Here is an 18,759-nt window from a genome sequence, read left to right on the forward strand (position 1 = left end):
TCACCATTATTGAAAAAATGGTAAAATATTTAGTAGAGGAAATGAAATATAACTCCCTTTCAGTCAATCAGCTAAGTTTGTCGTATATTCACTTGGTGCTTCATTCACCATTATTGAAAAAATGGTAAAATATTCAGTAGAGGAAATGAAATATAACGCCTTTTCAGTCAAAAGACTAAGTTTTTTTTTTTACATTCACTTAGTGATTCATTCACCATTTGTGACAAAATAGTGAAGCATTCAATAGTAAAAATTAAATATAACTCCTATTCAAAATCATTAGACCTGTTTGACGTAAAAAACTGCACATCGGAAATAATTCTAACTTAGTTTTATTAATGAATTGAAAATTTTAAGCCACGCTAATTATTCATTGGTGGTCAATTATTAAGGATCAAAGACTTTTTAGAGGGTAGCACAAGAAATCGTGAACCAAAACAAGTGCGTTGACAAGTAATGATGTTAACAAAACAATAGCGGTTAAAAAATTAAAATAATCTTATGAAAGCGTAAGTGCGTTATTGAATGAAAACTGTTCTCTTAAAAAGGGTAGCAATTTCGAACGCTGAATTTTGCAAACCTGTTTTGAGCTTGGTTGTTAACTTTAATGTTCTCTATGACATTTATTTTAGTGAAGGTTTGGAGAACCTATTTTAATATTGTATGGGCTTTAAAAATAGTTTTGCGAGCCTTTAATTGAAGATTAACCATAAGTTTCATAACTTTATTCACTTAACTTATAATTTTGATTTGCACTCCTAATAAATTTCTTTAAACACTATTTCAAACAGTATTTTTATGGTTAGTTTACTTACTTGGTTGTATTTCGTTTTTTTTTTAATTTTTCTTTGTGATTTTAGATTAATATTGCATCCTTCATGGGTTAACTAGGACCACCGAAAATTTTTTTCTCCACGAAACTATTACACAACTTGTAACAATCTATAAAAGATGAAATCAATAAGAGATGCAATCAATAAAAATATGAATTTACTATTTAAACTTACTAACAGAATTTAAGCAGCTAAATTAAATATTTCGAACTTTTCTGTATAAATTAAATATCAAAAATACTAAAACTGTAAAAAAAACAAGAAAAAAAAACAAGCATTTTCGCTACATTTGTGTTTTAACATATAAAGATATTGAATATTACATATATTTTTATTTTTGACCCAATCTTCAATTAACATCGAACATAAATTATTATTTACATCATATTAAGTAGTAAATTAAGCTAAGGTGTCATATTTTTTTATTTGCTTTTAACATACACATTTAAGAAATCTTTTCATGCATACACTGGGAAAAAAAGTCTGAATCTGGTAAAATTTGCTGTATTTCTAGCTCTATGGGAACTCCAATAAGAACAATAATTTTTACCGAAGCGCTATAGTAATGAATTGAAGTTAATAATATGTTTTATATTATTTGATAAAATTTGGTAAATGTGGTAAAATTTGATAACTTTATCATGATATCTTAGAGAATGGCTTAAAACTATTTATTCAACTAAATTTAACTTTTTACTAAATATGCGGTAATAAAAACTATAGTTTTGGAAACACAAATTTCAGTTAAACCATTAACACATGAATGAAAACAGTTATCGCATAAAATGTGTTAAATATCGATTTAATCTGGTTTTATAACCAGAATCAGGATTTTTTTAAACCAGAAATAGATTACCATGGAGCATGATTTTACCACAATTTTTTTCCCTCTGTGTATATACAAAATGTAGAATGTAAAAACAGACGTAAGTTGTATTACAATTAATAAATCTCTTTAATAAGTGCCGTCAAATAGATAAATGTCCTAAATTGAGAATTTGCTCGAGTAACCCCTAAAGACGGTGTGCTCACTCTCAAAAATAAAACTCCACGACTTTTTGACAATTTTGCATTCCTTGAAATATATTTCGTTAATTTTCATAATTATTTCGTCCCGAATTCACGTGATTTGCACGAAACGCGAACTCTCGTCAAATGTATGGCAAAAATGCTTCTTTAACTTGGAGCCTCATCACAGCGCTTCGGGGGAGATTAACTGGAATGACGAGACTAGACTAGACGATCGAAACTACCCAAATCAAAATTTTTGAAGTTCCCATCAAAACATTTTGATGATTTATGTTGGTTTCAGAGTGATTCTTGATGGTCCAAGATCATTTAATGGTCACCATCATTCAACATTTTCCATTATGTGTTCATGGTTTTTGATATGCCAACAACAATTCTGCTTTAATACTATGATGGTTAACTATCAAGAGAAGTTTGATTCTTATGGACCAACAATTCATGACGATTCGTGATGGTCCAACTATACATTTCCGTTATGGTTTAATGGGAATTCTTGTTGGTTCACAGGGATATACCATCAAAACAATTTGGTTTTTTTTTATGTTGGACCATCATAATTCAGTCCTACATTGGGGTGATGGTGGTACATGATACTTCCAACATTTGATCTCTGAGAAACTATGATGGAAATTTCTGATGGTTCAACATAACCGAACCATCAAGAAAAGTTGCTACTCTTATGTTGGTACATCATAAATCAGTCCTAATTCCTACTTTGGGGTGATGGTTACTTATGTTGGTAAACAACAAGAATCTGATGGTTCATGATGGAATTATTGATGGTTACCATCAAGATTATGTCGGTCCATCAATGGAAACCATCAAAAATTTTGACTTGGTTAGAGAGATGACATATGGTAGTATGGTGGTCAAAGTGCTATCCTTATACCAGGACTATAATAGATCTGAATCGCGCTTCGAGCATCGATGTGGTTTTCAGCACTTTGTTCTATGTGTCCTTGTGACGCCTCCTTGTGATGGTGACGTTCTGTCCGTGTGACGGTGGTGTTCATCCATCTATATGGTGTCTACGAAAAAATAATAAACGATGCCACCCGTTGTTTAGTATTATTATTTATTTTATTTGTGAAAAATAAAACGGAATGAGGATAGATTTCTTTACTTTTGACAAAATTCATTTTCTCGTAGAAGTGACGAAATTTATTTCGTCACTTGGATAAAATATTTGCTCGGATCATACACCAGGAAATAGTTCCATTCGAAACGAAAAAAGTTTCGTGAGATTTGAGTATCCATCAAAATTTTACAGTGGTTTCACATCAAAAATCAATCAGAAAATGAATAAAAGACAAACATTCTTTTTGCAAACATGTCATTGCTTGACAACATCCTGTACGCATTCGTACACTTTGAGTGTATGCACGCATGTATATATACACCTTGTACGTATTAATATACACCTAAAGAACTGTGTTTTTCTTCCAGGTAAATAAGCGGCAGGATGAGGCTGCCCATTACAATTGACACGGTGCTGCAGCGGTTTCGCAAAAGTGCTGAAACCGCTGCAGCCAATGAAACCGCTGCACAAATTCCAGCTGGGGCGATAGTGCCCAAGGAGCCTTCTGAAGGAGTTTCTCCTATTGTGGACGTCAAAGAGGCATTCTCCTCTGCTGCTGCGGCAGTCACCGACGAACCTATCGGAGAAAAAATTATGCATGAAATCTCCGATAAAACTCACGGTAAGTTTTACTTCTTTATAAAAGAGATAAGGTGTTTCATAATTACCATCCTTTATCCTAACATTAACTTTCAATTGAAATTAAAGCCATTAAAAATCCTGGTTGCTTATCCGTACTAGGTGTAGGCATATAACAAACCATTATTCTTACGGTTAACAGTTTGAATATCATCTTATTTATGGTTATTTGACTGTTTTGTTGGAATATGGTCTGAGACAGTGCTCTCATGATCCTCAAAAAAAATTTAAAAAAATGTACGCATTATCGATCTTTATTTATTTACATCTGACGAATCATTATCAAGATTCCTCACAGTGAAGAAGAAGTTTCTTCGCAATTAGTTGGAATGACAGGAAAAATAAAAAATAAATGCTTCTAATCGTTGTTTTTAAATTCGATCTTTACCGAGTGTAACGTTGTAAATGATGTCCTATTATGTTGACATAATATAATCATTTACATTTAATTTTTAGAAAATAAATTGTAATATGCATTAAGTGTGGTAATTGTGGAACACCACGTATTGATGTTACAGTTTCGTCAATCAAAATATTTATGTTTCATTACATTAAACTTATTTTGATAAAACAATCTTACAATATACAAATGTTTCAGAAGCCCTTTTCATTGGTGTGGAAGTTACGAGAGTGTGTTAACAGCTCAGGCATCGTCTCCGTCTTTTGATTCGAGTAATTGTATGCCGTGTTCATAACTACGGTTAAAGGCTAGATAGACGAAAGGCCTTGGAATGCCAAGTTAAGCTTTTGGCATGCCTGGGCTTCCCAAAACAGCCCTTTGTAACTTCATACAAATAGCCAGACCTCGAAATCATCTATAAGCTAAACATTGTTGGTATTTTGGGGGTAAATTTAACCTCGACAATGCCCAAATTATTTCCACCCCAGTCACATCAGCTCATTTTGATGTCCTGGAATCTTGTTTTATTCATATGAATCCCGATTTCCTTGTTAACGATATTAGTTTCTCACTACCTCTACAGAGCGCACAGAAATGCATTTTATCCTGATTTTCCGATCTCAGCTGCTTGGATTTTTCAGTTTCGTTTCACACTTTTATTCTTTCATTTTTCGTGGGCAACTTAACATTTATTTTTCAATTCATTATTCCATTCCTCTCATTCACGCCTGCCAAGTCTTGAAAATCAGTGCCTATTTTTGAGTACACCGATTTATTCCCATTTATATACTTTCGAAGCGAATAAAGTTTTTAATCCAATAATATCGTATGCATTTCATAGAAAAGAAAGATAAAAAAAATCAATTATAAAGTTATAGAAGATTCGTACCATGTTCGTTATTCGAGCATGTTTCTTTACCGAAACATCACTACAAAAAACACTTTACAAATAATATGCGTATCGTAGGATCGAAAAAGAAAAGTTATCACTGTTTTGAATTATCAATAAATAAAATAGAAGACTCATATAAGTTAGCATGGCTTTACATATCAGGGACTCTATATGTCACTTATACGTGTCAGTGATATAGATGCCTATCAGTGATTTTTTTAAAAAACAATTTTGGTAATATGCTTTACTGGTAACACGAAATTCAAATAATAATAAGAATAAAAAAATAAGTTTTTTCAATTATCAGCATATAAATTTGATGTTACCTTCATATAAATTAGTAAATCAGTGACATGTCCTCATATTCATGTCTTAAGAAAAAACGCTTTTATGTTAAGGATCAAAAAATAAAAAGCAAATTATAGCTGCTTTCAAATTAAGAAAAATATCAGCATAAATAATAATCATTCTTTTATAAATCAGTATGATTTTTTTTTGTTTTTTAAATAGAAAACTTAATAAATTTTTTTAAAAAATTTTTTTATTTAATTTTTCTGGTTAAGGTGCATATTTTAAAGCGTATGTGTTTCGAAGTGTTCAGCCGTTAATTTTTTATTTACTTCCGAAGTAAATTGTATGGAAATAAATTTCGATTACAAATGTTAATTTATACATTTGAAAATCAAATAACAAAGAAGACAAATTTCAATTTATCACCGTAACGCGAAAAATAAAACCAGAAATGGTTTTAAAGTTCGGCTTAATTTTGATAAAAAGAAACTCAAAGCTTTGTGATGACTCTCTTAAGAAGACGCTATGCAGCTGGAAAAACTTTACATGGCGAATTTTAAGTTTTGAAAAAGGAGAGTTATGGCAAACTTTACTCCCTTCAATGATTAATCTCTCCAAAATTTCTTTGTGAGCCCTGATGGGTCTGGGGATAGAGCACCCGCTTTCGAATGAGGTGAACCAGGTTCGAATCCCAGCGATGGCTGGTTGATACGATTTAATCATCCGGCTTGCACTGACCACAGCGCAAAATATCCTCAGTGGTAGACGGATCATGGGATAGAGGTCCCTTGCCGTCAAGCTGACCGTGGGTGTTTTTCCACTTCATGTAACGCAAATGCTGGTTAGTTATACCAAAAAGTCCTCTACGAAGACAAAATTCTCCCAAAAATTGATCTTGAAAATCCCTTGTATTTTGGATTGGGTTCAAAATTACAGGGCTACGGAATTGAATATTAGTAGTCCGTAACCCAGAAATCGGATCGGCTGCTCAACGACGGTTATAAATAAAAATTTGCTGCAATTCCGTATTTTGAAGGCAATTCGTTTGCAATTTCGTATTTTTTCGTATTTTGATTCTTTTTCTATACTTTAAATTACTTATATATTTTACATTCGTCGTTGAACAGTCGACCTAATTTAATACTTACAACTACCAATGATCAACTTTGAAGTCTTGTGATTTTGAACCCAATCCAGAAGGCAAGGGAACTCCTAGATGAAGTGTATCGTATAACTTTATTTGATGGAACTAACCCGCCTTCGCCTTAGATGTAGAGGTCAATCACAAAGATCTACATTGTTTAGCCTGGTAGAAAGTGGACTTTAACCCTTGATTTGCCTACCATTGGGGATATTTTACATCAGCACTGTGGTCCGTGCGAGCCGGGTGCAGAATTCGTATCGCCCAGATATCACTGGGATTCGAACCCGGTTCACCTCATTGGAGGACGAACGCTCTATCCCCTGATCTATCACGTCTTGCAAACAAATTTTGGTGAGACTAAGCAGTGAAGGAAGTTAGTAACTTTATTTGATGGAACCAACTCGTATTTGTGTTGAGATGGTAAGGAAAACCACGAAAATCTTTCATGTTTAACCTGACAGAAAGGGGACTCTAACCCATAATCCGTCTACCACTGAGGATATTTTACTTCAGCACTGTGGTCGGTGTGAGCCGGGTGCGGAATTCGCACCGACCAACCATTGCTGGAATGCGAATCCGAATCACGTCATTCGGAGGCAAGCGCTCTATCCCCTGAGCCACCACGGCTCTGAAATTACTTATGTAGGTGAAGGAGAATTTGTCATGAAGGGTTTCTCCAGCACTGTAGTGACTTTTTAAGTAATTCTCGGTCTTTAATGACAGCGAACACCGAACGTTTGCTGATTCGCCTTAAAACTTAATGAACTGGGAAGCAAATATTTTTTGTTGTATTTAAACAAATACTTAATTTAGCCTGATTCGGATGCGGGAATTTGAAATCTTAAATTAGTTTTGCTCCTAAAGCTACTCATATTTTAAATGATATCTTTAGTGTATTTTTTATCGAAATAAACAAGTTTAAAGACGTTATATAAAACAGGGAATCACGTAAATGTTGCAACAAAATTCTAGGGGAGTTAGGGCACATCATGAGGATTAAAATTGTATAGGAACCCATGAGTGGAAATGTTATTGTGCTGTCTAGAGGCACTTTCCTATCATCGGCGTCATTGCCGGGCATGGGTTTGCAAAATTAATCTTGATGATGTGCTTTAATTCCACTAGATGCTTGTCGCAACATTTATGCGACTTCCTGTTACGTTTTAAATTTATTCATTTTAAGAAAAAGTAGACTATAAAGTGTCATAAAATATTGCAGCTTGGAGTGAGAAAATTGCAAATTTGAAATAAGCTACGCGAAAATATCCATGATAAATATCCATGATCAGTTAAAAAAAATCTCATGCACCAGAAAAAAAGCTGTTCCCCAGTGTAAAATTTAACTTTTCCAACACATCATTGTAACGGCTTTTAGCGCAACTGGTCTAATAACTATTGAAACTGATACGTGAATAAAATAACCTCCAATTTACGTAGTGTATTTCTGCATTTGAGTGTTAAGGTGCCAGATACAACTTTTAACCCATTGACGGTTTAGCAAATGGGCAAAGTTGGGAGAATGATTCTTCCCAATACACTATTCCCCAATCTAATAACACAGAAAAACCGGTTTTGCTATGCGGAGAAAAATGCCGGTCAAAATACGACTTTTGGAGAGTAGAACCGTCAGAGGTACCGTCTCTTTCTGACTGTTTTTTTCCTTTTCATTCTGATAATATTTTCATAATTACTTTCTAGAGTTTATCACGTATGTTCTTAAAAATATAGATTTTTGAAGCATTGAATCTAGTGTATTTGTCCTCATAGATATTCAATGATTGTATGCTTTTTTTTCAGTCCCCGTATGGGGAATTATTTTGATTATCATCGGTATCGGACTGTTGCTAGTCTGCATCTGTTGCTGCTGCCTCCGACGATGGTGCAAAAGGAGGAAGAAGGACAAAAAAGGAGGAAAAGGCGGAGTCGATCTCAAAGGCATGGGGTTCCTAGGAGACGCCTACAAGGAAAAGGTAATTGATCACATACTATATAATGTTCCCTAACCACCACCCTTAATGCATATTTTTTAGAAACTATGGAAAACAAGTCTGAAATATTTATTTCAACTTTCTTTCACATCTTTTAGTTTCCTCAGTTGATCAAAATACGCATTGCAACATTTTCAATTTCGTCTTCCTCGATAATAATTAGTCAAATTTTGATACAATTTTTTTTTTCAAGGTTTCATAATTATAAGGTTGAAATACTATATGTTATAGGTAATTATAACGATGTAATAATTACATTAAATGCTTTTTAAATAGTGCCACAAACACTATAAGAAAGTCAGTTAATTTCTTGCTTGTTTAATACTTCGTAGAGGCTGAAAATTTCTATTAAAAAAAGAAAAACCAAAACCATTACCGAAATGTGACAAATCACTATTGAGAAAGGTGGAATTAAAATCATAAAAATAACAATTAGATAGTATGATGAAGCTTGAAGGTGCTTCTAATAAACGGCCTTCAATTTCTGGCTTCAAAATTCAAACTTTTTGACTGTTTTTCATTGATGGACCAACAAAATCTTGATGGTAGCCATCAATAATTCCATCATAAACCATTATATTTTTCATGCTAACCAACATAGATAACTATCATCCCAATGTAGGATATTGGACTGATTTATGATGGTCCGACATAAGAATAGCAACTTGTTTTGATGGTTTGTTCATGTTGAACTATCAGAAATTTCCATCACAGTTTCTTAGAAATCAAATGTTGGAACGATTATGTTGGAATTCGGACTCATTTATGATGGTCCAACATAAAAAAAAACCAAACTGTTTTTATGACATAATTCTTGAGTACCAACAAGAATTCCTATTCAACCATCATTGAAATGTATAGTTGGAACTATCATGGACCAACACGGATCATCATGGATTGTTGGTCCGTGAGAATCAAACTTCGCTTGATGATTAACCATAAACTTCCATCATGGAGTGATGGAAGTTTATTGGCACGTCAAAAATCATGAACATGTTATGTAAAATGTTGGATGATAGTGACCATCAAATGATGTTGGACCATCATTAATCGCACTGAATCTAACATAATCCGTTAAAATTATTTGATGGAACCATCAGGAATTGTGACTTGGGTTCTTTTCTGGCAATCAAAGAGGATTTGATTCTTGCCTTCCTCTCTCATGATTCGTCAAGTTTTCGTCACCTTTTTTCTTATAATATTGCCTTACGACCATTAATGAGCATATTGTTTTACTTAATTTTTGACAAGGATTTTAAATATATGCATTAAAGGTGGTGACTACGGAACACCCTGTATACGTAATTTACTGACACGAAATCCATATTATTTATCCGAAATATTATTATAAAATTTAATTAGTGTAAGAATCGAATAATTGTTTTAGGTACAACCGGATGAAGAAGACTTACAAGACAACATGGAAGATAATGAGGGTGAAAAAGAGAGTGAAAAATCTGAAGAAAAACTGGGGAGATTACAATACAAATTAGATTATGACTTCAATTCTAACAACGTAAGAATGGAAATATTCTAAAATGAGTTTGTATTGTTCAGAAATATCTCAGTTTTTTAAATAAAAATAATTTTTTATTAGATATTTTGAAAAAATAAAAACATTTGAGTAGATTCTAGCAAATTTTTTCACCTATTTCTTTTTTTATTTTTTGTAATTTTTGTTTTCAGAGATTTTTTTCTCTATAATTCTTGCTTTCCTTGATTTATTTCCTCTCTTCTCATTTCCCCCCCTTCTTTTTCGTGATTTCCTTGATTTTAGTTTTTTACTACTCTGCTTTTCGTTTATGTTCCCCTCTTCACTTCTTTCGTTTTCCTTGATTTTTTTTCTTTAATTCTCATTGTTTTCCTTGATTTCTTCTAGTATTGATTTGTTTTACTTACCATTTCCTCCTCCATTATTCTCATTTTAGGTTTTTTTCCTTCACTAGTACCATTATACTCTTTTTTCTCTTTCATTTTCCTTAATTATTTTCCTCTCTTCTGGTTCTCCTTCATTTTTCTCACACTTTTCTCGCGTTCTTCATTAATTTTTATCTTTTATTATTCTGCTTTTTTCATTTTTCTCTTCTCTTTTATTCTTTGAAATTTCTTTGTCATTGTATTTGTTTCTCTAGACTTTTTTTCGTTTCTTATTTTTGTGTTACTTGACTTCACCTCTTTCATTATTCTCTCCTTTGCTTTTCTCTTTCATTATTCTCGTTTTGTTTGATTTTTTTCTCTCACCGTACATTGGTTTTCCTTGATTTTTCTCATTTACTTCTTTTCTTTACCAAATTTTTTTCCTTCTTTTTTCCCCTTGATATTTTTTTCTTTATTTATTTTTATTTATTTATTTTTTATTTGATTTTTCTCAGTCATTGTTTTAATTCTTGCTACGTTCATTTATTTTGAAATTAATCGTATAATTAATCGTACAATAATATTTTAATTTGAAATGTATAATTAATTTGTCATTACATTTTTAAATTTTTAATTAACTTTTTAATTTTTAATTATTTTTTTTTATTTTTAATAAAAAATTATTATTTTAATTCATTTCTTAATTTTTAATTAATTTATAATTAATTACATTAATTTTGAATGTATAATTAATCATTATACATTTATTTTGAAATTAATCGAAAAACCTTTATAGACATATCAAAAAGTAAAATGTAAAATGCTTAATGCCCGCCTAACTAACATTAATATCATTATTTAACGTTAGTTTTATCACCAGTTTCCTTTAAGAGTTTTTTAAATATTAATTATATTTTGTAACATTAATTGGAAATATTTGATTCATTGAAAATTTCTTTAAAGTTTTTTCTCATTCTATTTTTATATGTTCCATATACATTTTATTATTTTTTTATATTCTATTTATTTTTATATTCTAATTTTTTATTTATTCAAGAGCATTTTACTTTTATATAGGTAATTTTCTCTTTTTAGGGGACAATTTTATTATCATAATAAATAATGTATGTTTCAAACAGTTGTACGCATAATGAAAAATCAAATCATCACTCAATAAATGTAATTTAATGTTCTTATTTTTAACTGCCTTTCAATTTTAGTTAGCTGTAACTGTAATACAAGCTGAAGATCTTCCTGGTTTGGATATGTCAGGGACATCAGATCCCTACGTCAAAGTTTATCTTCTTCCGGACAAAAAAAAGAAACATGAAACTAAAGTGCACAGAAAAACATTGAATCCGGTCTTTAACGAAACTTTCAATTTTAAAGTAAGTGATTTGAACTTTTTTTTTCCTTGAAAAAATTACTGTATTTATAGTAATGTACAATTCACCCCACACTGAAAAACCAGTGCAAAAAATGACTGCCAACTGTGCCCTAACCATGCATGTGCCATAACCATGTTTATGGCAACATGCCATGTTCACAGTTGCCATAAACATGCCAACTGGGAACTACAAACAGTACATAAAGTATAACAATAACAAACAAGTTTCTGTTAACCATAGTTTATCTTTTTCATCAATATTATTAATTTAAAATATAAACTTGCTCCGGACAGCAAATATATATTTTAAAGTGGTAGTTTATGAACTGTGATTCTTGATTTAATAAATTTAAAATATAAAATAGAGAAAAAAGTGAATTTAGAAAAACAAGAAATAAACTATTAACTTTCAAATGTTGAATATGTTTATTGAATTTATCAAACTGGCGACAAATTATGGCAGAGCTAGCTGCTGTTTTAAAGAGAGAGAAAATCCTGTCATAATTTGTTTGTAATGTGATTGTTTGAAAAACAAATTCAGTATTCGAAACATGACTTTTGTTTCATCTGAACTTTTCTTTTCTAAATTTTAAATTTTAATATATTCTTGCAATTAAAAGATAATTTGCTATGAAGTGTTTTACCTGCAGTATAGCATAATTTTAGTTAAATTATATTATTAGCAAATATTCCTTCTTAAGATTGATTACAAGATACGGTTCAGTTTAACAATTATTAAAGTTGCGGAAAAATTTTAAAGAATTGTGATTTTAATATATGCTGATATCATATGATGCCCATATTCTATCATCATACTGATGTCACATTATGGTACAGATACCATGATTTAATGTTGAACCAGTTTTTCTGAGAGTGTAAACAGGTTTAGTGAACTATTGGTGACTTGCAAATGGAATTAACCCTATAAATATTACTCTTGAATTCGGTTTGGCTAATTGGTTTGGTAGCGATTAATCAATTCTGAAACTGTATTTGTCGAAAAGGTAATAAAAGTCAAGATTTAAAATTATGTATGACATCTAAAATATATAAAAGCTTTAAAAAAATGCTTATTGATGTCTTATAACGCTGTGGAAAAACGTGAGACTTAAAAATGTATTTATTCAGTTACAAATTTATCATTATCAACTGCTTATTATTTATTTAATAAAAAGTTCAATGACTTATTTTAACAAAAGCTTCCTCTAAAATCATTGCTACCAGCACTATTTGTAATATTTTGAATTTTTTATCCTGTACTTCATTTATGTTCGAAGGCCAGGTGGTAGTAGCTGTTAGCTTTATAACTCTCTCCTGCCACCTATTAATAAATATTTATTCAATTAATAAATATTTTATGGTGTCAGTGGTGATTATATCATTTACAGTTCCATTAAATCAAAACTGAGCTCAATTGTTTTCATTTATTTCTTTGCGAATAATAGTGATAATGAAAATAAATTTGATAATGAACTTTTAATGCATCCGAATACAAAACGGAAAGGTCACCTATAAAATTTCATATGATGTTTACATTACAAAAAGTGGAATATTTGTTGAGAATACTGAACTATTTAAGATAGAATAATTTTTGCATAAATTTGCATAAAAAATAAATAAAATATGAATTTAGATTTTAATAAATATTTTGCTGATTTTTTTTTTATAAAGAGCTGAATAGTTTTTTTTATTTCGTCCAATAATTACCAATTTATGGGCGTCTAACCAAGAAATTTACACTCGGGGGGCATTCAGGCTCTTCTGCCTAGTCCTGATTTATCATATATTGATGGGGCAATAATCAAGAATGTGATTAAGTAAAATTTGAGATGTTCAAATTAAATCTGGACTTTAGAAACAATAACCAAACAAATTAAATTTGGATCTTTTACATCATTCATTTGGTAGTTAATTATACAAACTCTGTACTGCAAGTTACAAGAGATTTGTAGTTAATTAAATTTACGTGTTATTTGGGGATAAGTCATAACGAAAGTACTTATTGAATATTTTATCCTCCCAAACCTTATGCATGGACTGGACTTTTAAAATTGAAATTCTAATTGAACTTTTTGTGCATATCTTTTAAAGGTACCTTTTGCTGAAATTACATCCAAAACTTTAGTATTCGCTATTTTTGACTTTGATCGCTTTTCCAAACACGATCAAATTGGAGAAGTGAAAATTCCATTGAACACTGTGGATTTGGCCCAAACGATTGAAGAATGGAAAGATCTTACGAGCGTAGAAGGAGAACAAGGACAGGTAACAGTTCCAACTCTAAATAATGTAAAGCTGTTGTTGCCATGAAAAATCTTAAATTATTTCAGAAAATTATTTTTGAAGAAGAAATTTTAGCTTTGTTGTTCCTCTCAGTCCATCGGCTGGCAATCTGTCAAGTGAAGCTAATCTGGCAATCTGTCTAGTGAAGCTAATCTGGCAATCTGTCAAGTGAAGCTAATCTGGCAAATCTGTCAAGTGAAGCTAATCTGGCAAGCTGCCAAGAATTATTTTTTTTTTCGATTTCGATTCTTCTTTTTTACAAATTGAGAGTACAATAATTATTAACTTTTTGAAACTTAAATCTAGATATTAGCTGTGAATTAAGTCAGCATCGCAATCTGAATTCCATTAATGGATTTTAGAATGTGATTACTCTCTTATTTATTCTTGGCGAGTTGAAATTTCCACCGGGCCTCTCAGTCCATCGACTGGCAAATCTGTCAAGTGAAGCTAATCTGGCAATCTGCCAAGATTTTTTTTTTCTTCTTTTTTTTCCGATTTCGATTCTCTTTTTTTTTTTTACAAATTGAGAATACAATATTTATTAACTTTTTGAGATTTAAATCTAGATATTAAATGTGAATTAAGTCAGCATCGCAATCTGAATTCCATTAATGAATTTTAGATTGTGATTACTCTCTTATTTATTCTTGGCGAGTTGATATTTATTAAATGAACGACATTAAAAACTTTGATTGAATCCTTGGCAGCTTTTCAGATTAGCTATCATCGATAAGAATTATGATTTTCTTATTGTATGCCAATAATAAATTCTCTTTCATGAATTCACCTTTAATTAAGAACAGAAAACTTCTATTATTTATTTTATAGATTTTCAAATTAAGATTCCTCTACGTTTAAACCTAAAATAAGATTTCTTTTTAAAAAAATATACCATTTCGATCAAATTGTTGTTTCTAATTATATCCTCTTAAGAAAATGCCTAGCCAGTAGGTGGTGATTAATGCAATTCATTACCCCCAAATCAACTATTAACATTCTTATTAATTTCAGTATTTTCCAGGGTAAAACAAATTTTAACAGCTTTTGTTAAGAGGCTATATGATTTTTGCTTTTATGCCTACTTGCCAAAGACATGACTTGTTACTAACTTAAATGCTGTTTTATGAGTTGAAGTTTTGCTTCTCATATATTTTCTTATAGTTTTAAAAAATTTTTAATATTATTGCACATTTTGCTTTATAACGTAACTGTATAGTTTTAGTTTCATAAAAATATAATGGCTGCAAAAGCATTCTGCAATTCATCCCAAAATTTCAGTCATAAAATCCCTCATTACATAAGTTACTTATGTTTTTATACTGATAGAAGTTTTAAAGAACTTTTCTGATAAAGAAATTAAGATAGCCTCTTTCTGTTAAAGCATTTTAATAATGCGCTATGTATATTAAGAAAACATGCATTAACATTTTTTTTAAATTTGATAAGATATATTTTATTAATTACTTCATCTTCAAAAATTAATAGTTTCCAAAATTATCGTTTGCAAGTTATTTTTATTACGTATAAAAATTATTCACAAATGATAATTCTTTAATAAATGTAAAAGTTTAACTGCTTTTAGAATCGATGTTCACTACCTGAGGTATAGAGCAGTACGGTACAAAAAGCTCATTAATGCATTTTGGACAGATATTAAAATTTGTAAGAACATATTTATTCATGAGAAAGAAAAAAAAATATTCTGTAGACGATAACTAATGTATTTGTTTTTGTGTGAAATTATATGATCATATGCATTTCAACATTTTTTTTAGAGTAGGAATTGTAGATATTTGAAAGTAGACATTTTCGCGACACATCAATTTAGAGAAAGTAGAATTAGAATATAGTTTATTGTAGGTAGGTTATTCTATGAGAATAACCTGCAGGTTATTCTATTAGTAACTGAAATACGCTTATAAGACTTAGAGCATTTCCATTTAATAATTTTTCATTAGGCTATTTAGTGGTTCATGATTTTTTAGCTCCAGATCATTTTACCCGTTTAGTTTTTATATTAAGTTAGTTATTTATTGTTTTTATTTTTAAGCCTTTAGTTTCTGTAGCAGCACTTTTAGTTGCGCATGCGCATTCTTTATGCTTTTTTTTGTTTTCCATTATTAGCCTTATGATTTACCATCCCATCAGAACAATCAATCAACAATGCTTTAATTTCTTATGATTTTATGAATTGATTCGTATAATTTTTCTTTCTCAAAATACCAATTCCTGCTGTTTTTGCCATTTCGTCAATCTCCGTTGGACCTAATTGTTGTTCTGAAACTTCGTCTTGGCCTGTGGCGTCTGCCAAATTTGTAAGTATACACATCAGTCATGGCCTGGATATATGTTGTTGTTTTGGTAAACGTTTGTGTCTGTGGTTGTGCATTTGCTTTTTTGGTTTCTGCGTTCGAGTAACGACGTTGCTTGCTTTCGCTGTCGGTTAATTTTTTTCCTTCAGTTTGTCGTTTTTAATTTTCAGTTAATTCGTGTTATGCTTCTTTTTCGTGTGTTTGCAAAACTAATAATTTGCTTGTGAGCCGCTTTTTAATGTTTATTCGGAGACATTGATTTATTATATTAGTAGAACTCGCGTTGTGTCTTAGGAAAATAATTTATATGGACTTAGTTTAGTGTGTTTATATGTATCGTAGAAAGAGAGGAACAACTTGTCTAATTTAATAAGTTTTCATTATCTTTTATTCAAGTAAATCAAGACTTGTCAAACTGTTCTATTTCAGATCACAATAAATCAAAACTGAACCGTTCAATTTATCTTCTATTCCAATAAAACTGAACTGAACTGAGCGACTTGTATTATAATTCATCTTAGTAAACTAAAACTAAACATTCCATACCAATAAAATGAAACCAGTCTTGATCAAAACTGAACTTCTGGCTGGATAATCTGAAGTGATTAATCAATATAGCACAATTGCCTTATATTCTATTCTAATCAAACACAGCTGATAAATTTTTCTATATTCTTAACCCAATAATACAAATTATGAACAACATTCCTTATCTTCGAATAGATGAAAATAATATAATTTTTGGACATTAATCATCAAATCTCTCTATTAAAATAAAATAAGAAAAGAAAACCCATAGTGTTATATTTTATCAAAATATAACACGAATGCAATTTGAAACTATATTTTTTTAATGAAAGTTTGGTTAAAGAACAAAGTTAAAATATTAATCTGTAATAATTTGTGTTGTTTTCTTAAAGTTTTTGAATTACTAATTAAAATTAATATTTTTTTTTAAAGTTTTCTATGAATATTTTTTTTTCGGGGGGGGGGATTTAAAATACAAATTACGTGTCCCAAAAATGACTGACGATTTGGAAAATCATTTCAATGTAAAGAAAAAAGGAAAGAGATACAAATGAAAAATTTGTTAAAATTTACTTAAACCAAGTTTTGAAGTTCACCAAACTACAAAATAAGTTACAAGGTACGTAAGCATATGGCTTTAATGACTACGAAAAACTATAAATTCATGCTTAAATATTTTTAGGGAGACAATAATTAAATTTTTTTAATAAGAATGGTTTGGAATTCTCCCAAAAAAATTTTTTTATAATATTCTCACTAAGCAATAACATCTATTGTCTATATTTGTAACTAATTATTAAAATATACCTGAACAAATTAACTAATTTTTGAAGCAGAATGTAGCTAACCGTAAGATCTCTCATCTTCGGTATTTTCAAACTTTTTTTTTTCAAATCGTCGATCACTGTTGAAACTACACCCGGTATATTTACATAACAAAATACTAATTAACAAAATAATTATATGCTAATTAAATGATAATCTTTTATTTATTAAAGAGGAAATTAGAAATAAATTAAATGAGTTGGTGAAATCGTAAACGTACTTAATACTTGACATGCTTTCGAGTCACAGTTAAGTAAGAAATTTAGTAGAGCTTCTGTTTTAAAAACAAAATTAATTATTTTTTAAAAAAACAAAGGTTTTTAGCCTAACGTAACCTGAGCATCATAAGTGAAGTGTTCATTATGATTTTGTTATCATTATCTGGGTTACATAATCATAATCGTTAGACATAGTATTAAGCATTTATAACACAATCGTTTAAAAAATCTCTAGACTTATAGATTCAAAATACTTAACATGGTTTGGATATGCATCTTACATTTAATCAAAATCTGATGGAGTTGATTCTGACAAATAATCATTGTAAAAAAATTTAGCGAATCTTCACTCCCAAAATGGTACCTACTACTTTACACCAAAATTTGTACAATGAAACAGATGATACAGATGATTCTTGGATACACGCGTTTTACTACACCATGATAGTTCCTAGTCTAGTGAAACACAAGAGTGTTCTTTTACATGACTACACATAATTCTTGGATATAGGCGCTACACTACACCATGAATCAAGAATAGTTGCTAGTGTAGGGAAACACAAGAGTGTTTTTTTGCATGACTACACATAATTCTTGGATATAGGCGCTACACTACACCATGAATCAAGAATAGTTCCTAGTGTAGTGAAACACAAGAATGTTCTTTTACATGACTACACATAATCCTTGGATATAGGCGCTACACTACACCATGAATCAAGAATAGTTCCTAGTCTAGTGAAACACAAGAGTGTTCTTTTACATGACTACACATAATTCTTGGATATAGGCGCTACACTACACCATGAATCAAGAATAGTTGCTAGTGTAGGGAAACACAAGAGTGTTTTTTTTGCATGACTACACATAATTCTTGGATATAGGCGCTACACTACACCATGAATCAAGAATAGTTCCTAGTGTAGTGAAACATAAGAGTGTTCTTTTACATTACTACACATAATTCTTGGATATATGCGCTACACTACACCATGAATCAAGAATAGTTCCTAGTCTAGTGAAACACAAGAGTGTTCTTTTACATGACTACA

The 18,759-nt window shown here is 30.5% G+C and overlaps 1 protein-coding gene across 3 annotated transcripts in view; it reads left to right on the forward strand.

Annotated features, from left to right (window-relative positions):
• Positions 1-18,759, forward strand: part of LOC107449342 (synaptotagmin 1) — a 71,863-nt gene that overhangs the window by 32,112 nt on the left and 20,992 nt on the right. For all 3 annotated transcript variants that reach the window (XM_087169047.1, XM_016064842.5, XM_016064838.5), the window contains exons 2-6: positions 3,309-3,562; positions 8,104-8,276; positions 9,682-9,810; positions 11,372-11,539; positions 13,630-13,803. In XM_087169047.1, coding sequence (XP_087025173.1) covers positions 3,325-3,562; positions 8,104-8,276; positions 9,682-9,810; positions 11,372-11,539; positions 13,630-13,803 — 882 coding nt within the window. In that variant the 5' untranslated portion in view covers positions 3,309-3,324. The remainder of the gene's footprint in view (positions 1-3,308; positions 3,563-8,103; positions 8,277-9,681; positions 9,811-11,371; positions 11,540-13,629; positions 13,804-18,759) is intronic.

Source organism: Parasteatoda tepidariorum, chromosome 8 (assembly GCF_982258835.1).
Source record: "Parasteatoda tepidariorum strain Cologne lab strain chromosome 8, Ptep-v5.0, whole genome shotgun sequence".
In the NCBI taxonomy this organism is placed as follows: domain Eukaryota; kingdom Metazoa; phylum Arthropoda; class Arachnida; order Araneae; family Theridiidae; genus Parasteatoda; species Parasteatoda tepidariorum.